Genomic DNA, 25146 nt, shown 5'->3' on the forward strand with positions numbered 1-25146 from the left:
AATGTGATTCGGTACTGCTCTTTCTTCATTGAAATACTCCATAAACTGTGCTACTGCTCTTTCTTCATTGAAATACTCCTTAAACTGTGCTACTGCTTCTTCATTGAAATACTCCATAAACTGTGATACTGCTCCTTCTTCATTGCAATACTCCTTAAACTGTGAGACTGCTCCTTCTTCATTGCAATACTCCATAAACTGTGCTTGCACGTACTTCATTTTCTGCCCTTGTGCTGATCCTCTGTAGGCCCTGAAATTGTAGATCTCTCCATGTCCCTATACTTACAAATCTACTCACAAATCAATCTACTTAGAAATCAAATCTCATAATCAATTGAGCCAGCTGGGCGATAGCCATCCGAAGAGTTTTTCTGAGCATGTTGTGCAAGGTAGTACAGGCCAATACTATTTTGTCGACCTTCGACGGTTCTAATTTAATAGTAGTCAAAAATATTCTAAATCTGTTAGACATTATACAAAGTCGTTTTCAACAGTGTGGCGAGCTGTTGACATCCTGTACGAGGCTATTATTTGCTGATCTGTCTGGTCTTTATGCGGGTAAAGTTTCAATAGGCAGGTTTTTAGTGGGAAGGCATCATCGCCCAAAAGCACATATGGTAGCACTCTGTGGCTCCCTGGCATTTCACTGTCAGGAGGCACTCTTACGGTTTTTGCTTGCAGTCTCTTGCTTAAAGTACAATTTCCCCACACTCCTCCATCTGAAACACATCCATTGCACCCTACGTCAACATAAATGAAGTCGTAGTTAGCGTCGGCCACTACCATAAGCACAATGATGTTTGTGTTTCTGTAATTGTAATAATAAGATCCACTGTTCATAGGTTTTATATTGATATGCTTCCCGTCAACTGAGCCAATGCAGTGCGGGAAGTTCCAGCGAGTTTCATATTCCTCAGCAATGCGTAGCCGTTCATTCTCGGTTTGTGGTGTATGAAAAGTATACAGAAACGATTAATTTCTAAATATGTAATTTATTAACATATGATATTTATTTGCAGGGAACAGAAGGTGATCAGGACCAAACATGAAGAGTATTTTGATGATACATTCACGGAAGCAACAACCCCTTCAACACCATCTTCTCCTTCTAGATCAAATACTCCTTCTCTGCCTGAAAGTTTGCAGTCAACCGCGACTGCGTTGCCAAGCACTACTTCATCAGAAGCTTTAATACTCACACCAATGCAAAAAACGAGTAATCTCACCCAAAAGAAAAGGAAGATAGATCCAACTGATGAGTTAATTCAGGTTGCATTATCTAAATTGACGGAGAAGAAAAATGATGATGATGACTTATCAGCATTTGGCGTAGTGGTGGCTACGCAAATTAGAAACATGAATAAAACACAGGCAACCATTTCTAGAAAATTAATCAATGATGCATTGTTCATGGGAAGTATGAATATGTTGAAGACAAATTCACGTATTGTGACAGCATCAAATTGCCCTGACAATATGAACTTCTAATTGTCATTTCGAAAAAGATAAAAGTCTGATTACTGTTTATGTAGAGGGTATTCTATTTGACATTCTTTATTAAATATCATATTTTTGAAACGTAGGTTTCATCCAGAAAAACTTGAAACTCGTGGGGATGTTATTTTTGTTACTTATTAGGATATAGGAAATGGATTACCTCGAACTTGGAAGTATTGATTCCATTTCAGTTAAACTATTATTGCTGTTGTGCACTGAAGTTTTCAGTGCATTCAATTGCCATACATTGTTTTCTCAGGTCTCTTCTGTACACATTTATTATACATGACCTCGTCTAAACCTCCACTAACAACTTATACACTCGCACGCTTCTCACCCGATACAGTTTTCGCCTTCCCTCATCTTTCATAATAAATTATTCTTTCGCTCGCCTACCAGAATAAAGAAGCAAAATGTAGTTACACTATTTTTATTACCCTGCCTATCATTAGCGCGGTCTTAACCCGTTCATTGGTAACCTCGTTGGTATGACTATCGAACGCCATCGATATTTTCTTTAATATTTGAGTCGCTTCATTCGATAGGAAAGCCGTTGTTTTCTAGGCTCGTCGTCCGTCATTATAGGCCTTTCGCTTATTTTCAAATTTGTTTGTGATCACTGCAATACGTTGGGCAAATGCGTATGTTCGGTGAACGAATGAAAGCGAACAATTGAGAATGGAGAGTTTGTGTTGTGAAATCAGGAAGACTTAGCGAACCAATCTTTATTCGCACAAATGTCCAGTTACCTGAAATAGGAGTTGCTGACATTAAATATCAATTAATTTCACATAGCACAAGTATAACAAACAACGGAAACAATCATACAGCGGAGATAAAGTCAACAATGTTCGTGGCAGAGAACTTGCGTTACATAAAGGCAATGGTTAAAATATTTCAGATAGGTACACTGATACGGTATTGATTGTTGAAGCCAGGCCATCAAACGTCTGATTGTCATGTTAAAATGAACTTTATCATTTATGAATAAGGACTATGTTATAACATTCACCCCATGGTTGAACTATATAAGGTTGACCCAAGAGAAGTTCCGTCATTCAGTTCAGCTTTCTTGTTACGTCACTGTCCAAGTTTATAATTCGGTCAAAGGTTGAATGCGGAGTAATTTCTTTTCGCTTCGAATCACTGACATGTGGAACAGCCTCCCCGATGACATCGTTGGCGCTCCAAGTGTGAACGCGTTCAAGAACAGACTGGATAAAGCTATGGAAAAATTTATGTTCAGATTTGAAATGCCTAGCTCCTTATCGAACCCGGTGGAAGTCTAGGAGCTACTTCAAACTATCGTCAGTCATGAAAAGATCCGGTCAAATGACACGATTTTAGATCTTCTGTGAACAAGGCACGAAAAGTACAAGAATCGGCGACAGGCCACATCAGCGCCGACATCACTATGCTATGCTATGCTATGCCCTCTACTGTCTACGTCGTAAATTTCTGTCAAATTGGGAAGAAGATTGGTCCCGAACTGTTGCTGAGACTGGCAAAGGCAGACATCTTGCATCAATTAGGGGAAATCTGCTGCCAGTCCCCTGGGTGCACGCAAAGTCCCGTCGAGTAGCTGTTGTATTGGCCCGCCTTCGTCTGGGATATGTGGGGGTAAAAACTTACCTGCATCGCTTCAAAATGTCAGACTCACCACTGTGCGGGAATTGCAGAGTGGGAGAAACCTTCGATCATTTCTTGCTGGAATGTAGCAGCTACAGGGACGCTCGTCAACTAATGAGGCAGACCTTGGAAAACATTGGCATTGAGGAGCTAACAGTGCGCGCACTGGTTGGAGGTGAAGACATCGCAAAACGGGAGCAGCACCTCATCATCGGGGCATTATCTGCATTCCTCGCAAGACCGGAAGATTGGAAACCCTCTGAGGTCACAATAGACAAAGCAAACGAAGTGGCTCCCAACTGATAATGCAACTATAAGCCTGAAATAAATTGTTATGTCCAGGTGTGACAACCGACCTGTGTGAGGTCATTTACTACACCTAAAAAAGGCATCATCATCATCATCAAAGGTTGACAGTCATAACCTTGAAAGGATCTGTCTGATCTAGTAAATCAATTAGTTAAAACCTGAGGTTTGGGCTCGTTTATCATTGTCCGAATAACATATTAAATATTCATTGGCCAGGGATGGATAATGACAAGACGTGTATCTAAGCGTAAGTATTAAAGATAGGTTCACGGGATATACTAGATAGAAGTTGCAGGATCAAAGCACAGTATGTGCAGTAATTTTGGAGATAGAGTATAACGACACTGCGTGTTGGCTGAGTGCCGGAGTCTAGAGTTAACTGCATAACTTCAGCTGAAGGCTGTCTGCCTAAGACTGAGACTGCTCGTCTGCGACTGCTATTCTCAGACTGGCTGGCAGTACGCTCTCCGAGCTTATATACGCGGTGACCCGCGAATAGTGACGTCACAGAAGGTGACGTAATGACATCAACTCCGGACAATTTCCCTTTCTATGTGCATGTATGTATATACAGACGGATCAAAATTCAGCAATGGGTCTACAGCTGCAGCTATATATGTACCAACTCTACACAGCACTACCACATGGAAGCTGAACCCTGCTCACACAGTCCTTGGCTCTGAGCTTTCTGCAATCGTCAAGGCTCTGCATCTTTGCAACGTCGACCCGAAGCTAAGCACACAGAACATTCTCCTGCTGACTGACTCCCTGTCAGCTTTATATGCAATCATGAACACCATAAACCCCTCATACAAAGAATATGTCTGCAAAATTCGAGATTTCATCTACAAAAGGCAAGCGTCCACAATACTCCAATGGGTGCGATACTGCGAGGACACTCTGGGGTAAAAGTAAAAGAGGTTGCAGACCAGGCAGCTAATATGGGACATCAAAATATCTATTCTGCCATGAGCACCTTGAGTGAAGAGTAAACACTCGGTGTCGTCAGGGAGAAGTTACACAAGCACTGGACCAGGACTTGGAAAGCAACTGTTGCTCACACTCAGAAAGGCACATTCATGAGTGACCTCATGACAGAACCCAGACTGCGCCCTTGGCTCTGCTTAAAGTCCCGCAGGTTAGAGTGTGCAGCTGCAAGACTCAGAATTGGTCATGCCGGTGTCAAGAGCCATCTATACAGATTCAACATGAGCAACACAGATCAATGTACCACCTGCAATGCATCGGATACAATAGCGTATTTTCTTCTGGATTGTCAACGTCATGTACTGCCAAGACAAGAGCTACAACGTAATTTAAGATTCATTAATGTAGAATTTACTCTATGTAATTTGTTAAGGGGAGGTAATCATAATGATAATGTACAACAGAAAATATTTCGATTTTTTACTTGTTCATATTGAAGTCAGGCAGGTTAGGCGAGCTGTAGGTTGCCATGCAACAGCTGTACACAAGCATGCATGGCGGCCATGTACACGTTTGATTACTGCCACTTATGTTCTGCCTACTGTTATCGTTGGCATATTTATAAATATCTAGGCAAGTCTTTTAGGTATATGAAGTAGGTAGCTGAGGTAGGGAGGCTAAATCAGCATTCATTTACCTTTCATGCTTTGCCTCAAATGAGCTTCTAATTTTAAGTCCATTTACTAATACTTGTATCTTTCATATTCCTCAAATCCTGTACGGAGCTACTAGAGAACTGATCTCTCTTAAGAGAGCACAGACTAGCTGACTGTACTAAGAGGCTAAAAACTTGACCAGCAACAAGCTCTCAGGCCCAGCGGTCATCCATCAGGCAGACCTGTGGCTTTATGTCCACCACAGTGTGGACTTCCTGCTAAGAAGAAGAAGAAGAAGTTGGATCGCCGCAGAAGTGTCGCACTGTCGCATTGTTCTGCCACTGGCTGGTCCTTTAGGTTGTGAAACCGTTTTAAATAATTTTTCCTGGTATTCATAACTGATGATTAATTTTTGCATGATATTAATATCGATAAAATTAATTATCTATTTTGTTCATGTATTAAATTATGAATTTTGAATACTCGTACACAAATTTTTGGGATTAAATAGCGTCACTGCAGTTAAATTTAAATATGCCACATATTACATGAATAAATGCTTTTCGATTTGAAAAAATAAAATAATTACTGCATTTAAACAACCAACATTTCTAAAAGACATGAGACGCTTGAAACTCGCGTCGATGGGAGACGAAATCATTAGGGGCTGGATAGCTAGAGGTCAGCATAGCCCAAGTCCTCAGTGCGATTCATATACCTTCCCGAGCGTAACGCAACCGGCCATTTTCACGGCTTTTGACACAAAGCGCCGACCACAACAGCGCTGTTCAGTCACAGGCCGGAGCGCATACAGGCCGGAGCACAACTGGCCGTGACGCAACAGGCCCTACCGCAACAGCTACTCCTAACGTAACCGAACCTGCGCCGCCTGTTGCGCTGCGGGCAGTTGCGCTGTGGAGCAGTGGCTGTGTTGTGCGAAGCGGATTCACTGTTAGCCGGAGTTACCCACAGCTCATCGGTCTGAGGCTATGTGTAGATTTGCATGCTGATGGTTGGCGATAGGCCCAGGGCCTGTTTACGAGTCAATTTTGTTACCCAAGGCTGCGCTCCCATCATTAGGAATATGAAGTGAAGTTATTTAGGCAATATCAACAAAATAGGACAAAAACGTGAAAAGATTCATATCTGGATGCGTATCAATGGGTGTTTATAATTTAAAACAACATTCCATCATTTCAATCTCAGTACCATGGAATGTGGATCAAATTCATTTATTGTGAAATCAAACTAGACAGAACCGCAACAAAAGTGCGTGATGCCGCCATGTCAAATGTTTTCATGGCATCACGTAGCACTCATACGCTGTGAAAGAGTGACAGTTTATCTTATAATTTTGTGTGATATCAAAAACTTGTTGAAATTGTCCAAATTGTCAGAATTTTTTGCAAAGGTTAGTATAATTTTTTTTATTTTAGAACATATTCATTGCAAAAAATTGTCAACTACAGATAAACGGAAAGTCAGTTGCGTTCATTGCGAAAGCACGTGTACGATTTGCGCTCTCTAACATTCAAAATCTCTTTTGGTATTTTGCATTCAAAGGTTCAATTTCTAAAGTAATATCTCACTATTTGTAAATTAAATAGTTTTACCAACACGACTGGCTTTCTCCCTCTGAGGTTTGCCAGTCCTTTTTTTTCAGTTCTTTGGTTCAATTGGTTGTAAATTCGATTTTTCAGTGAAGAGAGGCCGGCACTGACTGTTGATTCTTTCGGTTGCCTTGGTATGGAAGACTCCGGCTGCCTTGCTGGTTCAGGGTTTGGCCCTCCTTCGGCCTCTGGAGCTATGGAGTCTGGTAAGGAGGCTGTGTTGTTGGGTGTGGATGATGCTACTGCTACTTCAGGTTCACTTNGTGTGCTGTGTCACGCCTGCGCCTGGGACATGCTGGTGTCTACTCTCATTTGGCAAGATTCAACTTGGCCAATTCAAGTAACTGTTCAGTATGTAATGTGGAGGACACAATTGAGCATTTCATTCTGCACTGCACACAATTTTCCAACCAACGAAGGGAATTCCGCTCAAGACTGGAAGGCCTCTCACTACAATGGGATCTTATCTCAGCTCTCGGCGGTGGGGACGCCCCAACAAGGAGACGCACTGCTGCCATCCATCATCTGGGTCAATATTTGCTAAGCTGCAATATGGTGACCAGGCTATAAAGTTCTTCAAAGCCTAATTAATCCATCTCTTTCTCTCTTTACAATTTACTGCCACACTGGCTGGTGGAAGTGCTAAAATTGAATAAAAACTAAGTAGAACCAAAAAGTGAAGTGGAGTGACCAAAATCCCAGTTGTGCTCAGGCTGGGAGGTGTGCTACCAGCATACCCGAAGCCTTCAAATCAAATTAAAAAAAAAAAAACTACAGATAAACAACTAGTGAACTTGATTGAGGGAAGCGTTGCCAACACGGTTTGGATTTCAAACCGCACGTGATAGAAAAAAGTAAGGTTTCCGGTATCTTGGATGGATCAGGATGCAATGAAGCTTGTCTGGAAATCAGTTGTGATGAGTTCCTGCCGAAGTATCATGCAGATATTATAGAAAGGGAGGGCAGCCGTGGGTAACAAAACTGACTCGTAAACAGGCCCTGGAACCAACGCCAACCATCAGCATGCAATATCTACACAAAGCCTCAGATCAATGATCTGTGGGTAACTTCGGCTAACAGTGAATCCGCTTTGCACAACACAGCCACTGCTCCACAGCGCAACTGACCGGAGCACAACAGGTCCTACTGCAACAGGTGGCGTAGGTGGGAGCGCTGCCGTAGCCCAAAAATTTGACTCTTAAATCAGCCCAAGAGCCAATGCCAACCCTCTACATGCAATAGAAATAGTCAGTCTTAACACCTATGCAGCTGTTCTTACTTGCCTCATCTCGCCACACCAGCTTGAATTTTTGAAACAAGCAATGCCTCAGCCCACAAGCTGATACTCCGAACGGATTACGCCCAATAGCTCCTACACCTGCACCACAATAGCTCCTACAATGATTTAAGCCCATACCATCACTTCTTACAAATGCCGTAAGCCACAGCCTCCACAGGGTCCGCAGACCGCAACAGACTGCCGTAAAAGGGAACGGCACCGCACCGGACTGTCGCATCACCTTACTCACTTCGCAGGCGTAAGCCCAGCCCTGACACTCACCAGCATCTTCTTTCTCCACACTTACCCCCTTCTCTCCACCTTTCCGCGAAAGGGTTGGGTTAGGTTAGGTTTGGTTAGAATTCTTCCGCAAGCTGATACCAAAAGGAGGGGGAGCAGGGGGTAAGCAACTAAGCATGGAGGTTTAGCTTCCAGAAGAACAGACAGGCTGGAGAGGTAGTAGTGTACTGATAGCACTGTGGTGCCCAGGGCACAGAAGATGGAAGCAGCGTTGCCAATATATGGGTTTTTAAGCCCAAAGCGTTGCCGACCATTTTTAAGATGCGTCGCCGGGTAATTTTTAATGAAAAGCCATTTACGCTGAGTAATGACGAACTATTTACAAGCCACGAACTTATTTACAAGGTTGCATGCACGTGTTACCCCAAATAACTAATTTTACCCTAAAAACAGTCTGATTGTACAGCAAGTGTCAACTGAACATGTAATAAAGCAGGCTGACCCCTCTAATGTGACCGAAACTACGCAATAAAAAAAACGTTGTTTACATTTTTTGCGGGAACTCATTGCAACTGATTTCCGGACAAGCTTGGCTGCATCGTAATTCATCCAACATACCGGAAACCTTACTTTTTTTCTAAATAGTTGGCTGAAGACTGAGAAATATATTAAATGCAAGAATTTCAATCTAAATGTGTCGGCAAGATCTTCTGAAGGCAAAAATTTGGCTACTGAAGCATCGCCAAAGATCTTGCAATATTCATCCACTCTCTGCACAGTGGTGTGGCGCAGGGCGTTCTTTATTGAAAGTGGGGAAGGGGCTAGGCTGCATGGAATAGAAATATTTTGGGGTTTAGCATGTGGGTTACGACCATTGTTTTGGCGGCTTGCAGGTCATTGGCTCGCTGGTTTACATCCATGAAGGGATTTAGTCCCTGTGGCTTTCAGCAAGTAATCAGGTTGGCTAATTTGCTCTGCAGCATGCTTGCGCACGGGGTGCAGTATGAAAATTATGCTGGTGTTGGGCAATGCTGCGTTATTTCAGTCGTCCCGCGTAGGTTAGGTTACATTAGGAGTAGCTGTTGTGGTAAGGCCTGTTGTGCTCCAGCCTGTATGCGCTCCGGCCTGTGACTGAACAGCGCTGTTGTGGTTGGCGCTTTGTGTCAAAAGCCGTGAAGTTGGCCGGCTGCATTATGCTCAGGAAGGTATATGAATTGCACTGTGGATTTGGGCAGATTGGGCTATGCTCACCTCTAGCTATCCACCCATATATAAACAACAAGTCACCGTAAAACGTTTTCATGAAGTTTGCCTAAATGCAGTCACGTCAGAGCAGTGGTCAGACTACATTATTGCATGTTCAGTTGACACTTGAGGGAAGACAAATGTTAGTGTTGCTGTTACTGTACAATCAGGCTGTCTGTTTTTAGGGTAAAATTAGTTATTTAGGGGGAACACATACATGTGACCTTGTAAATAAGTTTGGGGCTTGTAAATAGCTCTTTATTACCCAGCATAAATGGCTTTTAATTAAAAATTACCCAGCAATAATCTTGAAATTGATTGGCAACACAGACGCTTTGGGCTTGAAAACTCATGTACTGGTGATGCTGCTTGTGCCCTCTGCACCCTGGCATGCTGGAATTCTGGACTCAAGAGAGCTATTCAATTAACCAGTGCACATACCAACATAGGCATAGCATTGCCATATTGGACACAATTAAATTTCAAACAAATATACAATCAATTATAGTCCAGAGAAGTGGAGTTGGACATGTAGCAACCATTGGCCCACCAAGCCACCCAAAAATGACATGCATTATGCACTATCCTAGAATTCTAGCCTGGGAATACAACAGCACATCTAAACACCTACTGCTGCTACTGGATCCACACTTCCCCAGACTCATCCATGAAGGGTTGAAGGAACTTGCCAGCAGACTCAAGCAGAAAATGCAACTTCAGAATATAACTAATGAATATAATGTCAGAATATAACTAATTATTAGTAATGCGCCAAATAATGCGCCATGGGTGATGAAAGGAATTCTTATATTTCAGTCAATGAAATTTAAGAATGTATATCACTGAAATTTGGTGTTTTAACTATTTTTGGTGTACAAGATTGGAAATTTAATACATAATACTGAAATCCTTCAGCTGAACAGCTCTAAGGAACATAGTTTTTAAAACTTAGGAGTCTCTCAGTCTCATGACTTGATCTGCACTCTAGTTAAGGGGGGGGGGGTATACCCTAAAATTTTTGGATTTGGCTTTTCTGGTTTTTAGTCTCATCTTAAAGCTGACATTCTGCCCTATCCGTTTATTTATGCATTCATGACAGATAATGAAAGGGGGGCAGGAGGGGGAGTTCTTTAACAAATTAGATAGGAGCTAATTCACTGCCCAGCACTATAAATACAGTGTTTGCTTGAGGTGCAGCTCAGTAACCCACCTGGCGTTGTATGAGGAGGTGCGCATGTAGTAGCTCCCACCATCCTTGAGTGGAATCAAGCTCCAGAAACATTTAGTTTTGTATCCTCGCTACACTGAGTGCCTATTGTGATGCAGGTGGGACTTTGTCACGCTCTGCTGAACATTCAAACTTATTGTCACAGCAAACCTATCTCCTCCTAGAGTTTTGAAGCTACAGCAATGAGACATATACCATTTAATTCGTGAAGACCATACTTATCGAGTTATTGAGCCCTTTTTTTAGATTTGTGCATAGTTTGCATTCAAATGGGGGGAGGGGGGAAAATTTGAAGAAAATAGAAAAATCAAAAATGCATATAAAAAAACTAAGGCAAAAATAAAAAAAGGGCTCAATAAATCAATAGGTATGGTCTTTACGCATTGAATGATATGTGTCTCAATGTTGTAGCTTGAAAACCCTAGGAGGAGATAGATTTCTAAAGTAGCCCCTTTTTTGTCCGTTTTCTATGAATTTGATGTTTTCTATAAATTTTTCTGAAAAAATCATACCAACAAAATGTTCTTGCATTTTGGTTTTACATATACCGTATGTGTGAAGTTTCAGAAAGATCCGTTAGTAAATGTGGAAGTTTTTCTGGAGGGTATACTTCCCCCTTGACAATCCGATAGAAATTGGAAGCTGTAATCCTGCAGGAAAGGCAAGACTCCAGAAAATAAAAATTCCAAGAAAGTCCTAGTCATATTTCGCAAATTAGATATATTTCATGTTTGGTATACAGCCAATTTGTTTTTAACCTACTTTGGCATTCCCTGCAGATGAATAAAATGACAATATATATTCCCTAGCACCTGACACATCTTCCTGACTGAGAGAATGATATGATATGCAGTATGCATATCCATTCTATGCATATCCTTCTAATTCCATTAGAAGGCATTCTAAATGCCTTCTAAATGACCATGTACCTATGTAATTGAAGAGTGTGGTGGCCAAAAATAGGGGCGTGCTTGCTCCAATAGGAGCAGGGCTGCTGCGCTTTCCAATACAAGTAGGCTGGCAGCGGCAGCTGCTGCGTGCCTTGCTACTAGAGGTGCATTAGAGTGTCCCGCTCCTGGATGAGTGCATTAGAGCACTCCAGCGCTCAAAACACCAACAATTCCTTAAGAAATAAGTAAACCATCATTAAGAAATGACACTCTTGGAGGGGCTTCAAATTGCGCACACACACCCTCCTCTCCTCCAGTGAGTAGCGCTGGAACACAGGCAATCCTGTTGGAGCTAACTAAATGACCAACTACTTCCTAGAATTCTACCATGCTGACAAGACATCATGTTCAAGTGCTTCCTTCAACCAGGGTGGAATTCTAGTGTCAATGTTTCATACATTCCAAAATCAATGCCTGGTCACTCAATAATTTCAAAATATCAGCAAAACATAAAAGGGAGATATAGTTTCATATTTATAGGTTCATCATAATTCATATGAGCACCATATGAATCACAAACACCTTACCTGTGTATTATCCATATGTTACCCTTCCTGAATTCCATTTGTTAAAAAATTTAGTACCAATAGCCAATATAACAATCACAGAAGAATATGTTAATCACAGAGGAATATCATAAGATGTGTATTGCATGAATGCCAGTTGCCACAGACTCTTAGACTAGCCAAAGACACACATTTGCCCAGTAACAAAACCCCTTAGCAGAATCCAAAATATTTAAGTTGCTGCTGAACTTAGATCAGGCAGACCAATATGGTTCTATAAGTCAAAATTGACCATTTTCCCCAGTGTACGGTAGCTTGGGACAAGATAGGTTGCAGTACTTTTGCTCTCAACATCACTCTAGCCCACTCAATGAGCTACACTGCCTTCAGTTGGGGGTCAGGTCGGAATTCTAGGATACTTAATAAAATATCTGTCATTTGGGCTGATCCATGTCCATCTCCAGACTGTGATTGGTTGTGATGTCATCCACTCCAGACTGAGATTGGTTTGTGGGATTGTGATGTCATCCTCTCCAGACATTCCAATATGCTATGTGTACTGGTTAATTTAATGCCCCTGTAGAATTCTAGAAGAATATGGGTAAATATATGAATATAATACCCATCTAGAATTCTTTAATTTAGTGTTGCAACAATTTGATGGATATATATTATACAGGTTGAAGTAAAGTTCAGACTGAGCTGCATTTCCACTGCACTGTTCAAGTTTTGCACGGATGTCATACTGAAATATATGCTGGTAGATAAGAACTGCTTATGATTAATAATCCTTTAGTAATGCTAATTTTGCATCCCATGATTGAATTGTAGAAATTATTCTGTGAAAAATGTCAGCAGCCACTGCTACATTAACTAGATCACTCTTTTGGGCACAAACTGGAAATATTTGTCACTTGTAGCCAAGACTTCTTGATTCATAGTGCAGGGTAGCCCAATAGTTACTATTCAGAGTAATGTTGCGGGGGAGCTGTAATGCTTTTTAGCCTAACCCTTTGGCTTTCATACTCATTTATTTGAAGTCTGTGTTGTGTTTTCTTATTATATACTTCTTCTTTGTTTTTCTCTCTAGTCCAGAAAAGGAAGTAAAATTGTTAATGTAAAATAAATTCCAAAACTAAGCATAATCCTAATGCAAAATTCCAACAAATAACTAATAACTGCGCCAGTATGGGAACTTAAGCTAACTTACCACTTGAGAGGATGTGAGTGACTATTTATTTCATACATCCATTTTAGTCCAAAATTTATGTTTGTATTATAAATTGCCTATTCTGTGCAATTTTGCTTTGTTTTCTTATTTTCTATTAATTGGGTTCAGTGTGTTTCAAATCTGCAAGCTATACTTTCAATTTATCTGTATTTACTTTTCAGCTACAAAATCCATTTTGTATTCTGAATTTGCCAGTGATTATGATGATCTTAATTAAATTTGAACCTATTAAACTTACAGATGACCGTGACAATAGTCATCTGCCACAAATTATTTGTCAGTGAATTTGTTTTTGCTGCCTCAACAGGTAATAATATACCTGAAATTGGTATTTTTTTAAACATATCACATGCTAATCAGTCTCGGCCAACTAAAATTTTGAGGTAAGTTTAAGATTTTCAGGGATTGGCCTAGTAAGCAAAACTTGTTCAGATATTATGGCACACAAGTTTGAAGGAGTATTTTTCCTGTTGTGTCAAAATAAAATTTAAACTTGTTTGAAAAATGATATTGTCAACATATCTAGTACCTAGTCATTACCTCCATCAATAGCTGCAAGCATGCAGATTTTCTTCATCTATTAATTCTTTACTGCCTGACAGGAGTAACCGGAGCAATATTGTCACAAGCCTACTTCCCAAAAAGGATAAGTTCTAGTGAGCACAAAAGAACTGCATTGTTGGTTGCCACAATGCACAACAGCTTTAAAATGCCCTCATGTTGCTTTGGTCTATAGTTTACGTTTGAAAGTTAATTTGAAAGTTATGTTCTTGGGGAGAGACATACTGCAGTAAAGGGTTAAAAAACTAATGTATTAGTAACTGTATTTTGCAATAATCAATGAGGGCAGAGAATGCTTCTAAATAACATTTTATGATAATTTATCATGATTAGATCCAGCTGAATTGTTACTGGGACAAAAATTATCTCATCTCCATGGTAGTCTATATATTTGGTCTTATTCTGGTGGGAGCCTGCAAGTAGCTTAGCAAAGTTTAATCTGCACCAGCTTAGCAATGAAATAATTTTCTTTAGATAGACTGCTGCTCTTGCAAAGAATGTGCTGTTGTTCTCTTGTTGCATAACCCATCTACATGTTTTCCAATCTAATTACCTTTTGGTGAGCTTTATATAGCAAGCAGTCAATTGGTGGATTTTTTTCATTTGTAAAGATATCAAAGTAATTAGTGAGTTTAGAAGAGTTTAGTTTAACACATTTAGAAGAGTTTAGTGAGTCAATTCATGTGTTACAAAATTGCTAAAGATATTGTAATTTCAATTATGGGTTGCTAAATATGCCAACAGCCTCAGAGCCTCATCCGGTACTACTCTTGAATAGAAGCAATTGATTTTTTCATTATTGCAATTTTATATTAATATTCCATTTATCATGATATTAGAGATCAACTTCATTGAGACAGCTTCATTTATTTTGACAGAAGTAATTTACTGTTTAAAAATATTCATGGAAAAGAGTTCATGCAAAACTGCTTTTCATGTGCTCTCTAGTTTTGTTTATGATTGTTTCATATGGTATTTTCAATCTGGTGTTTAGGTTCCACAATTTCAGGCTCTTATTTTGCTTCTCTGCCTGGTAATTTTATCAATATTTCTCCTCCAGGATGGATCCTCATATTTTAATTGAAATAACTTGATAAAATGATAAAAATGTAGAACATAGTTGATAAAATGTAGAACATAGTTTGCTTGTAGTTACTTTTGACAATTCCATGACCTTTTCCATTGTATTTATGCTGTGGCAGTGATATCACAACCAGCTGTAGGTGCAATTTCAATTCTATTTTAATTATTTTTGAAATCTTAAAATGACTTGTGTACCATTTGTTAGGAAAGTGGAGCAGTAAACAAACAAATATTGGTAAAGTCTGATATTATGCCCTATTAGGTTTTCTCTGTAAGGATCATTTTCAGTAATGCAGACTACTTTCTAAAATGAAAATCTGTGATTAACTGTGAAAGTGTATGTATATACCATGTACAAAATGTGATTTCTCTACACCCACAAATTGTTTCACAGAGCTGTTACTACTTTCAAATTTTTTGCATTTACTACTTTGTCTTTGTGACTGTTTCATGAATTTTGACTATCAATAAGTTTCAGTTTAACTTGGAACAATCTAAATCTAATACAAATCATGATTAACAAAATGAAAGAGTGCAGTGTTGTGATGCACAAACTTTCTGATGCTGCAGTGAAGAGGGGCTGGCATGATGGGCTGAATCTTGCCCAAATGTCTCCTGTGGTGCACAAGGATGAATTGGATGGTGAGCTTAACATTTGGGATATACTAAGCGCTTTCAATATTGTGAGGAGCTGAAATTATGTACTAGTGGTTTTTATACTTAATTTGCCTTTTTTATTATCATATGTTTGTAAATTTGAGTTATGTAGAGGTACAGAATGTTATCATCTGTAATTGTGTTGATATCTCCCACTGTCAACTATCATCATGATGTTGATTCATATCAATCTATCCAGCTACACAGACTAGTGGTTCATCTCTACTCCCAGGCATGGTGGCAGGGAGCCTCAAGAAAGAGCCTGAATATGAGGGAGAGGACATAACTGTGAAGGAGGAGCCTGTGTACGAAGCATATATAACTGTGAAGGAGGAGCCTGAATATGAGGGAGAGGACATAACTGTGAAGGAGGAGCCTGAATATGAGGGAGAAGACATAACTGTGGAGGAGGAGCCTGAATATGAGAGAGAGGACATAACTGTGAAGGAGGAGCCTGAATATGAGGGAGAGTACATAACTGTGAAGGAGGAGCCTGAATATGAGAGAGAGGACATAACTGTGAAGGAGGAGCCTGAATATGAAGGAGAGGACATAACTGTGAAGGAGGAGCCTGAATATGAGGGAGAGGACAAACCTGTGGAGGAGGAGGCATGTGGCATCAATGAGAAGGTAAAAGTATCCCTCAAATCCTGTCTTTGTCAGTCATAAAATTCACCTGTTAATATTCATCTCTTGTTAGTAATTTTCAGCTATGTCAAATATGCTCCTCAGGTCCTCCTCAAATTGGTGCAAGATTACCAAGTATACAATGTTAAATACTGTTGAATTGTTGGTAAAATTGGTATATTATTTAAATATGTTCAATTTTTTTTCTACAACCTTCTTCCAAGCCTTGAATAATATCAAGGCTCAAAGTATATAATAAATTTTCATACATTTAGTCTGTTTCTGATGAAGAAGGCGAGGGTAGCTTCTTGTTTGCCATTCTCTTGAGCTTGGGGAGTTAAGATTTGTTTGTTTGCAACCAAAGTCGTGGGTTGGCCTCTATTGCTGTCAGGTTCAGAGTTAAGTAAAACTTCAGCTCATAACCTAATGCAGTTGATGGAAGACAGGTGACATATTTATATGCACTAGGTTTATTTATATGCACTAGGAGGCAGTGCAGTGATTTCACACAATAAATTTTATGATACCTTCATTAAAGAAATAATATTGCGTGATATGATTAAATTATGATTTAAAATGTATTTCAGCCTTGATATTAGTGGTGATAATTTCTCATGTACAATGGCCTTTGTTACATTTTGATGGCTAACAATAGTAACATCCAACAATGAAAAATTGCTATCATTTATCTTTCCTTTACCTAGATTATTGAAAGATGGTGCATTCTTCTTTGAAGCCTGCCTTGGGACTTGAGGGAATTTTATGACTAGTGTAAGAGATGCCATTTTATCTACCCTTCTGCCAATGTATAGTTGGCAAGTTGAACATCATGTTGTATATTTGGCAAGTTGAACATCATGTTCTATATTTGGCAAGTTGAACATCATGTTGTATATTTGGCAAGTTGAACATCATGTTGTATATTTGGCAAGTTGAACATCATGTTGTATATTTGGCAAGTTGAACATCAATTTGCCATTGCTGGCAGAACGTTCACTCGCATAATACATGGGCCATATTTCCATTCATTACCTGTGGGCCAGAATGTTTTATCAGCTCCTGCTACCTCACGTTGTATTCTCCCTCCATCTTCCTGGTCAATGCTGAGTTAACATGCCAATTACTCATTGTTTCGTCTTGGTATATCTGTTCGATATCATTTATGCATAAAACGTTTCCTCGTGTAATGTTTGTCATAAACGAAAACAACATTTTAGCAATAACCAGCGCCCCATTGTAACTGCCCACTGTACGTTTGTGTGCAGTGCTACGTTTCTCCTTACCCAGCATATTTTGTCCTTCCGATTAAACTCCCATATTTCATGTCCCCTTTGAGCCATGGTTAAGATGAATGGAAAATGGGTCGCCTGCCGAAGACCACCACTGCCCTGGATGTAATGGACCATCATGATTCCTGCCTTCCGGAACGTAGCCTTCAACACTTCAAGCCGTCCGTATCTAGGCCGTGGGTCGAACCAGCCCTCAGTCGAACGGCCACTTGTCGAAGGACGATAAATTTTGGAACAGAACTATGCTATCTGAGACCTAACCTCAGATGCGGTGAACGTAAAATTACGTAATTTAACGATGGCTGGAAGTCATATTCGATCCGCGGCCTGGTGGTGCACGGCAGGTGGTGGTCAAGGCCGGAAGAGGACAAAACCGAGTGGTGCACGGCTGATTGGTGTAGGTCCGGAGAGATCCAAGGCGTTCGATTCAGGGCTTATTGGTGCGCAAAATTGGTGGTGCACGGCTGCGCTCCCTGGAAAATTAAATCGAGAGACCTGCCTGAATCGAGACCTGCCAATCAAATGAGCTTTCTCAAGTGCTAAATTATATACTTGACTAGAAAAAAAAATATACGCAAATGAGTTGTTGGATAATTCACCAATACCTAGTTCTCATTAATTATAATACATATAATAATTTAATCCAGAGGAGTGTTGATTAGGAGAATGTACCGATGCTGATTTATCCTCAAATTTTAAGTTTGTATGATGCTACAATGATTCACATGGAAGTGTTTTCTCCATAATAATTATTGTTTCATTGCTACTGTGTCGTCAGTGCGTGAGGAGAGAGCAGCCCGCACCCGAGGGCGCCCCTGACGACGCTGCTGGCAGTGGCGGCGTCTCTGCAGCGTCCTGCTCCCAGCACCGCACCAACAGGCCTACGTCTCTGCAGCGTCCTGCTCCCAGCACCGCACCAACAGGCTTGCGGGTTCCCAGGTTGGATTTGTTGAGGCCGAAGCTGCAGCCCAACAGCAGCAGCGCCGTGCAGATGAGCAGGCAACCGCAAAGCCACACTCATGCTCGCACTGTGCATTTGGCTGCAGTTCAGAGCAGCAACTGCAGCAACACATTCGTGCAGAATATTCGAGAGAATTGTCAGACCGATGCTCTAAATGTGAACATAGTTGTTCCAGTAAACAAAATCTCGAATACAACATTCCTTCGAAGCATTCATCTGTAAAGCCTCCAAGTTGCGCGGAACGTGAATATTCATGTGCCATTAAAGACGATTTGAAATCACATATACCGCGCAAGCTTTCATCTCATAAAGCTTTTAGGTGCTCTAAATGTGAATATACTTGCTCCAGTAAATATAATCTTAAAAGCCATGTACTTTACAAACATTCATCACAGAAACCTCTTAGGTGCTCTGAATGTGATTATTCTTGCGTCTCTAGATACAACTTAAAATCGCATTTATTACGCAAGCATTCATCTCAGAAGCCTTTGAGGTGCTCAAAATGTGAATATTATTGTGTTTTTAGAAATGATTTAAAGTTTCATTTACAGGGAACGCATTCATCTATGAATCCTCTCAGATGCTCGGAATGTCAATATTCTTGTGTCAGAAAAAGTGATCTACAAAGCCATGTTCTATACAAGCATTCGTCTGAAAAACCTTTTAGCTGCACGCAATGTGAATATTCGTGCGTCATTAGAAGTGATCTGCGAAGGCATGTTCTATACAAGCATTCATCGGAGAAACCTTTCAGTTGCCCGGAATGTGAATATTCGTGCGTCAAGAAAAGTGATCTGAACAGACACGTTCTATACAAGCATTCGTCTGAAAAACCTTTTAGCTGCTCGCAGTGCTCATATTTTGCCGTCGAAAAAAGAAGGCTACTTCAACACGCTAAAGCCAAGCATTCCAAGTCCACTTCCTTGCCTCTGAATATATAAATATAATTCGATGAATAAATTTGGTACAGTATATATTTGTTCATATTTTATTCGTCCACAATGCCATTTGCTGTTTAAACTCGCTGTCAAATTGACTACGTACAGGCAAATTTCAGTTGTGAGTAAAGAAGTTGCTAAAAACTTTCTGAGCCATAAAAATCTCGATTGTCATTACTTTGGATTTGTCAATGTAGAGCATTCACTGGCATAGTTTTTGAGAGAATCTCTGTTACCCAGGGTAAAGGTGTGCATTTGGTGAGGGAGTGGAGTTGAATGATTGAGAATGATTAGTATCGTGAGGATGCCCAATTTAAACAACATTGACCTGTGTTTTTCTTAAAGAGTCCGTGCGAATTGAAAGTCTGATGACAGAATGTCTGCTATTTTAATACCTCACTCCAGGTCGCCATGCTTAGTTTTTCCACTTACTCTGTTTCGTGATTAGCATCAACTCTCGCTGACCTTTACCTTGGAGTTTTATGATTGAAATATCTTCTGCCTCACCCTAGAGGCTGTCATGCCTAAAACAAATTTTGATATGGCGTGTGTCGTTCCAAGCTCATTTAATTGATCGTCCTCTAATTGCCTAATCTCTCCTGTGTCCTGTGCAAATTCGACCGCTATGCTATGGGGTGAACCAATGTGGTCCCATTTAGTAATAGCCGTGTCAGCGTTCCGTAAGCAAAATTTTATCTGTAGTCTATTATACACATCGCAGAATTCTTGCAGCTTGCTGGCGTCTCGAACCCGTAACTCTCTGCTACAGTCGGTTTACTCTGAACTGTAACCACTGGGCCTCTGGCCCAGGTTGTCTTCTTGCCCTCCTTTTGTGAGGTTCTCACTAAGTCAGGCTCATAGGTTCACAAAGCAAAGTTTCACAAGATATCAAGAAGATAACCCTGCTGATATCTCAAGATATCAGCAGAGCATTCAAACAAGCAGAGATGATTTCAATTTTCTTTCTTAAATCTTGACACTTGAGGGAGGCCACAAGAGGAGTAGCTCCGACCAAATACCCCAGTTTCTGTGCTCTCAAGTTAAACAAGGAAAGCCAGCAAGCAAATGAATCTGCTACGATCTAGCATCTCGTGGTAGTGTTGCATTTGGAGAAAGTCTAGATTATTATGATAAAACATTGTTGATATTTCCAATAATTAAATTTTATTTTAACATTACCATCAGACGAATGTGCAGCCTAAATTGGTACATTTACAATTGTCCTGAACATGCCTTATTTTAAAATTCATCACAAAATGGAATAATACATTTTTGAAACGTTCACTACACCTTAATATCCATGTACATCATCCTAGAGCCTCTATACGACCGTGAGTTATTGAATTAGAGCGGTTTATATGTTATGAAATAATAACGGCTGTGCAATTAACAGGCCAGTAATCAATGGCCAATATTTATCGAGTAGCTCCTACCAGGTTCTCAGTAATGCCGCGTCATATAATACGAGGAGCGGGTCGTCATATATGATATGCGGATATTATATATTATTTATATATAAGATAATATATCAGTATTTGCATATTGTATGATACGAGGTCATTCCTCGCGTGAGGAAGCTGCGCCTTCAGCCCCTTGTCCCAGGCCGGGGACCAGGAAGATGATCACAGGACTCGTGTGACTTTCAATGACTGCATTTTGGTTAAAAATGAAAGAAATTACCCTGATATTTAGTTCAAGTTATGGCAACATTATGGATTTTATAATGATAACGTGATTTTCACCGATTTTGCGTATGGCTTGTAGAAATTAGATGAGAAGTATTCGCAACAGGTGCTCTTAAAATAAGTGCACGGCACCGAACTCGAAGTTTAGTGAATTTGTCAGGTACCTAAAATAACGGATTCAGAATCGACTTCAACAAAGTGTTAGCACTGGTTTGTTCAAACACTTTGTAGTGACCTCGCAATCGGAATATATCTCTTGCGGTTTCATGAAGTTTCAGTACAGCTCAATACGAGAGGATGTTGTAAAACCATCTAGGAAATAAATTCAACAGAATGAACATGTAGAGCACTGACCATCCCAGCACTACCCACCGCCAGTCCAGGCACGGCAGGGATGGGCGAGTTGATGATTGTTATGAAAATAGAATAGCGATTTATTCCATCCGATGAACCGCGCTTAAAACTTTCCATGGAACTGGCACTTGGTTGGCTGACCTCTAGTGTCAGTCAACCTCCAGCGGATAGCGTGCGAAGAGAAATGTTGATTTCATTTTACCGTCTATTTATGCTTAGAAAAAGAAAATAGAATGTCTTACTATACTATAGAATAAGATAACTATAGAAGAAAATAATGGATGACATATCAAGACCAAGTTACTTAGTGGATGAGGGATCAGCATGATCTCTCGAAATCTCATGAATAATATTTTTATATACATTAAATAAATGATATTCTTACGGAAAAATATTAATATTGTAATGAAGACTTTGAAAAAACTCTCATGGCACATCGTTATGGCATTCCACTTATTATTGCTGAATTTAATCTTATTCCTCTAATCGCCAATTAGATCTAATCGGTGGATTCCTCAAACTTTTGACGATGAATAATGGAAGATACAGCACACGATTATCCATGATTATCATCATTTATTTTACACTTAAACAATATTCCTATCTTCATAAAACGTCATTGAGTTACCCCTCAAATTCAAGACCCTTTATAGTTCCATGTAACAAACGAACCTGCGTGGTTCCGGTTTCTCAGCATACACATAGCTCTATTAGCCAAATTTACGACGTGACAAAACAGAAAAGTTAAAATTCTTTATCATTTTTAATATAATGCATATTAATTATCAGGAAGGCACGCAGGAAATTTGTCCTGGCAGAATTTTAGTGACGCGAGGGTTCCTCTTGGGTTAGTTATGTTATCCATGGAATTATTAGCGCACAAATTTATCCACAACCGATGCATAAATGTGGAATAAACAGTTGTGTGAAAAGTTTCACATTCATCAAAACAAATTCAATCGAATAAATCTCAACAACCTGTAACTTTCATCGATAAATTCGATTTTATATATATACTACTTTATTTGCATCATTATTATTCAACATTTTAGATGGTGCTGCCATGATTTGACTGTGATCTAGGAAGTAATACAATGCCTTAAAATAACTAGTACAAATTTTGGTGGATGCAAATATCCAATACTGATTTAAATTGTCGAATAATAATGCATAAGTGGCTTTAGGTCGACGCAATTGTGAATTACAAGGTTGAATATAAGCAGCGGTGTGCCTATGCCATAATTACGGTGTAACATTTTCTCTTGGTAGCAGTTCAAATATATGAAGTTGCTGCTGCATCGGATGAAAGACATCAATATGACCAGTCCGACAATTGCGCGGTCACTTCGCAGGTCCAGAGGCCGGCGCTGATCCTGCCGTAATCCGGCTCTGAAGTTGAGGTAAAAACCATTGTAGTTTACATCAGATATCATATGGAGTTGGAACGCATTTTAATAAGACTGCATACACGCGCTCGTTGCCAGGTTACTGCTTGCAGATATCGTCAGATATTCTTTATTTATTGCAAGGGGAAATTTACACTCGCATGCGTTGGCAAGAATTGGCGTAATCTGGAAACCCCGTCTCAATGATTTGACTAAAATCGTCAATTTGACTGACAATTGTCCAATTCAAGTAAAGTAACGTAATTACTCAATATCAGTCTGAAATGATCCACTCAACCAGAGTTCAATTAAAATATTTGGGAAAAAGACTTTTACATTGTTTTCTACTATGTAAACTAATGCCTATGTTTATTTTCTTTCTCTCTCTAAAACTTTCTTGGAACGAGACATGAAGAAAGAAGTTCATCAGAAGCCAGAAGACTGAAGATGAACTCCATAATAATTAAGGATGTTTCCTAGTTGCTAACCTTGCTATTAGTAGTAACTTTATAGTAGTTTACTACTACTATTAGTACTAACTTTGCTTGCTATGCTATCCGCTAATGTCAGTTGACTTAGCTGGAATTTAATAATGTAAGGCGTTTAGAACCTTGTTCCTAAAATTTTAATGTAACGTATATTGTTAACGTTCCCTGCTTAGTATTATTGGAACGAGGACGCTCCCAGTTGTAAGGGGGGACGTGTCCCGGATTCACGCATCGTCACCTTCAGTGACTATCTCAATATCGTACGTCTTGTCGTACGTGGTTTACGTTACGACGCGGGCGGACCCACATAGCTCTTCAAGCTCATCAGGAACGCCAGCAGTCAGTTGTAGTAGAGACCTCCGAGCGTCTACATATCTATTCTACGCTCCGGCCCCCGATAAGCTTCTCTATCGAGCGGGCCGTATCTATCCCTCATATCGTACTGTAACTCTTAGTGCCTACTGTATTAACCATTTAGTGAGTAAACTATTCTGTACTCATTGTTTCACACCTGCTATAGCCAAGAACATTCAAGAGACCTGGAACCCTCAGGTCGTATTATATTATTTATATACTCTAATCAGAGATTGACAATAATTAATTAAACCCGATCCACGCTGAAAAGTGGACCTGGGACACAGCCAATGGGAGGGCAGCGCGGGTGCCGTGGCGCTGCTTCATCCAACAGAGCAGCCAATGGGAGGGCAGCGCGGGCGCCGTGGCGCTGCTTCATCCAACAGAGCAGCCAATGGGAGGGCAGCGCGGGCGCCGTGGCGCTGCTTCATCCAAATAATTGGATTTAGTCAGGCGCTGGCAGGCGAGGATGTGGTGGCCTAGCGGAGAAACAACTGATCCTTTGCTGATTTATTTCACTTTCACTCCTTCACCCCCACTGATTTCTTTCACATATTTCACTCCCCACATCAGTGCAGTGAATATTATATTACTAGTGAGTATGATTAAAAGGAAATACTCCTGAAAGAATAAAGGAAATAAGTAAGATGGATTATATCAGATTAGGATGTTAACAGATTGTTATTTTAGTCCGTTGTATTAGGGCAAAATCGTGCTGCTACACCAGACTTTACTACTTCTGCAGTAAACTTACTACTTTACTCACTAAAAACTACAACGTTACTACTTTACATGACAAAATTCGTTCTAATGGTCCCAGCCATTGTGTTGCATATATTGTAATTATTCCACTATTTAACAAGTTACCCATTAAATTTTATAACTTCAATTATGTCATTTAGAACAACATTATTGTCAATACATCCGCTTTTCAATCCAGTATAATGATAACATTAAAAATATCGATGATTACTCTGGCAGACAACAACAAAGTCAACTTTTGTAACCAGTTTTATAAATAATGCAGAAATTAACGAATGTAACTTCCTTAATTTTGGTCGGTGCTAAAATTATCTCTTTCATTTACTACAAATGCCATCCACTTATGAAAATATGTCGAAATTTTGATGCCAAAAAGGCATATTAAAAAGAGCGTTAAGATTAACTCCCAGCCTGGATAGGAGGCTGGTGTCTGTAGTGATGGCACAGGAATGGCAGTGTAATCAGGATTGTCAAAGTCCCTGCCTAATCTACTTCCTACGATTGCCAACACAGCCCTTATGAACCAAAATGGCAGCAGTTGCAGCTCCTACTTGCTCCTACGCAGCAGTTACGTGAAAATTATCCCTTAAAGTCAATCGCAAGCAAGAGATCGAAGTCGTGCTAAAAAAGAACCTACGCCGCAGTGGAGAAATTTTAAGGAAAATATCAAGCGAAGGCTATTGGAAATGAGGGCA

The 25146-nt window shown here is 40.0% G+C and overlaps 1 protein-coding gene across 3 annotated transcripts; it reads left to right on the plus strand.

Moving 5' to 3' along the window:
* Nucleotides 1-15342: 15342 nt before the first annotated feature.
* LOC108678853 (DNA translocase FtsK-like) lies at nucleotides 15343-19126 on the plus strand. 3 transcript variants are annotated; one of them, XM_018167347.2, is made up of 4 exons: nucleotides 15343-15593; nucleotides 15808-16238; nucleotides 18303-18463; nucleotides 19037-19126. In XM_018167347.2, exons 1-4 carry the CDS (start codon nucleotides 15464-15466, stop codon nucleotides 19053-19055), a joined length of 741 nt encoding a protein of 246 aa, XP_018022836.1. In that variant the 5' UTR covers nucleotides 15343-15463; the 3' UTR covers nucleotides 19056-19126. The 3 variants fall into 3 exon arrangements, with proteins under 3 accessions (XP_018022836.1, XP_047735890.1, XP_018022835.1); XM_047879934.1 differs by having other exon boundaries at nucleotides 15808-15902; nucleotides 15939-16238; nucleotides 18303-19106; XM_018167346.2 differs by having other exon boundaries at nucleotides 18303-19106.
* Nucleotides 19127-25146: the final 6020 nt, after the last annotated feature.

Source organism: Hyalella azteca, unplaced genomic scaffold (assembly GCF_000764305.2).
Source record: "Hyalella azteca isolate HAZT.00-mixed unplaced genomic scaffold, Hazt_2.0.2 contig4227, whole genome shotgun sequence".
In the NCBI taxonomy this organism is placed as follows: Eukaryota; Metazoa; Arthropoda; class Malacostraca; order Amphipoda; family Hyalellidae; genus Hyalella; species Hyalella azteca.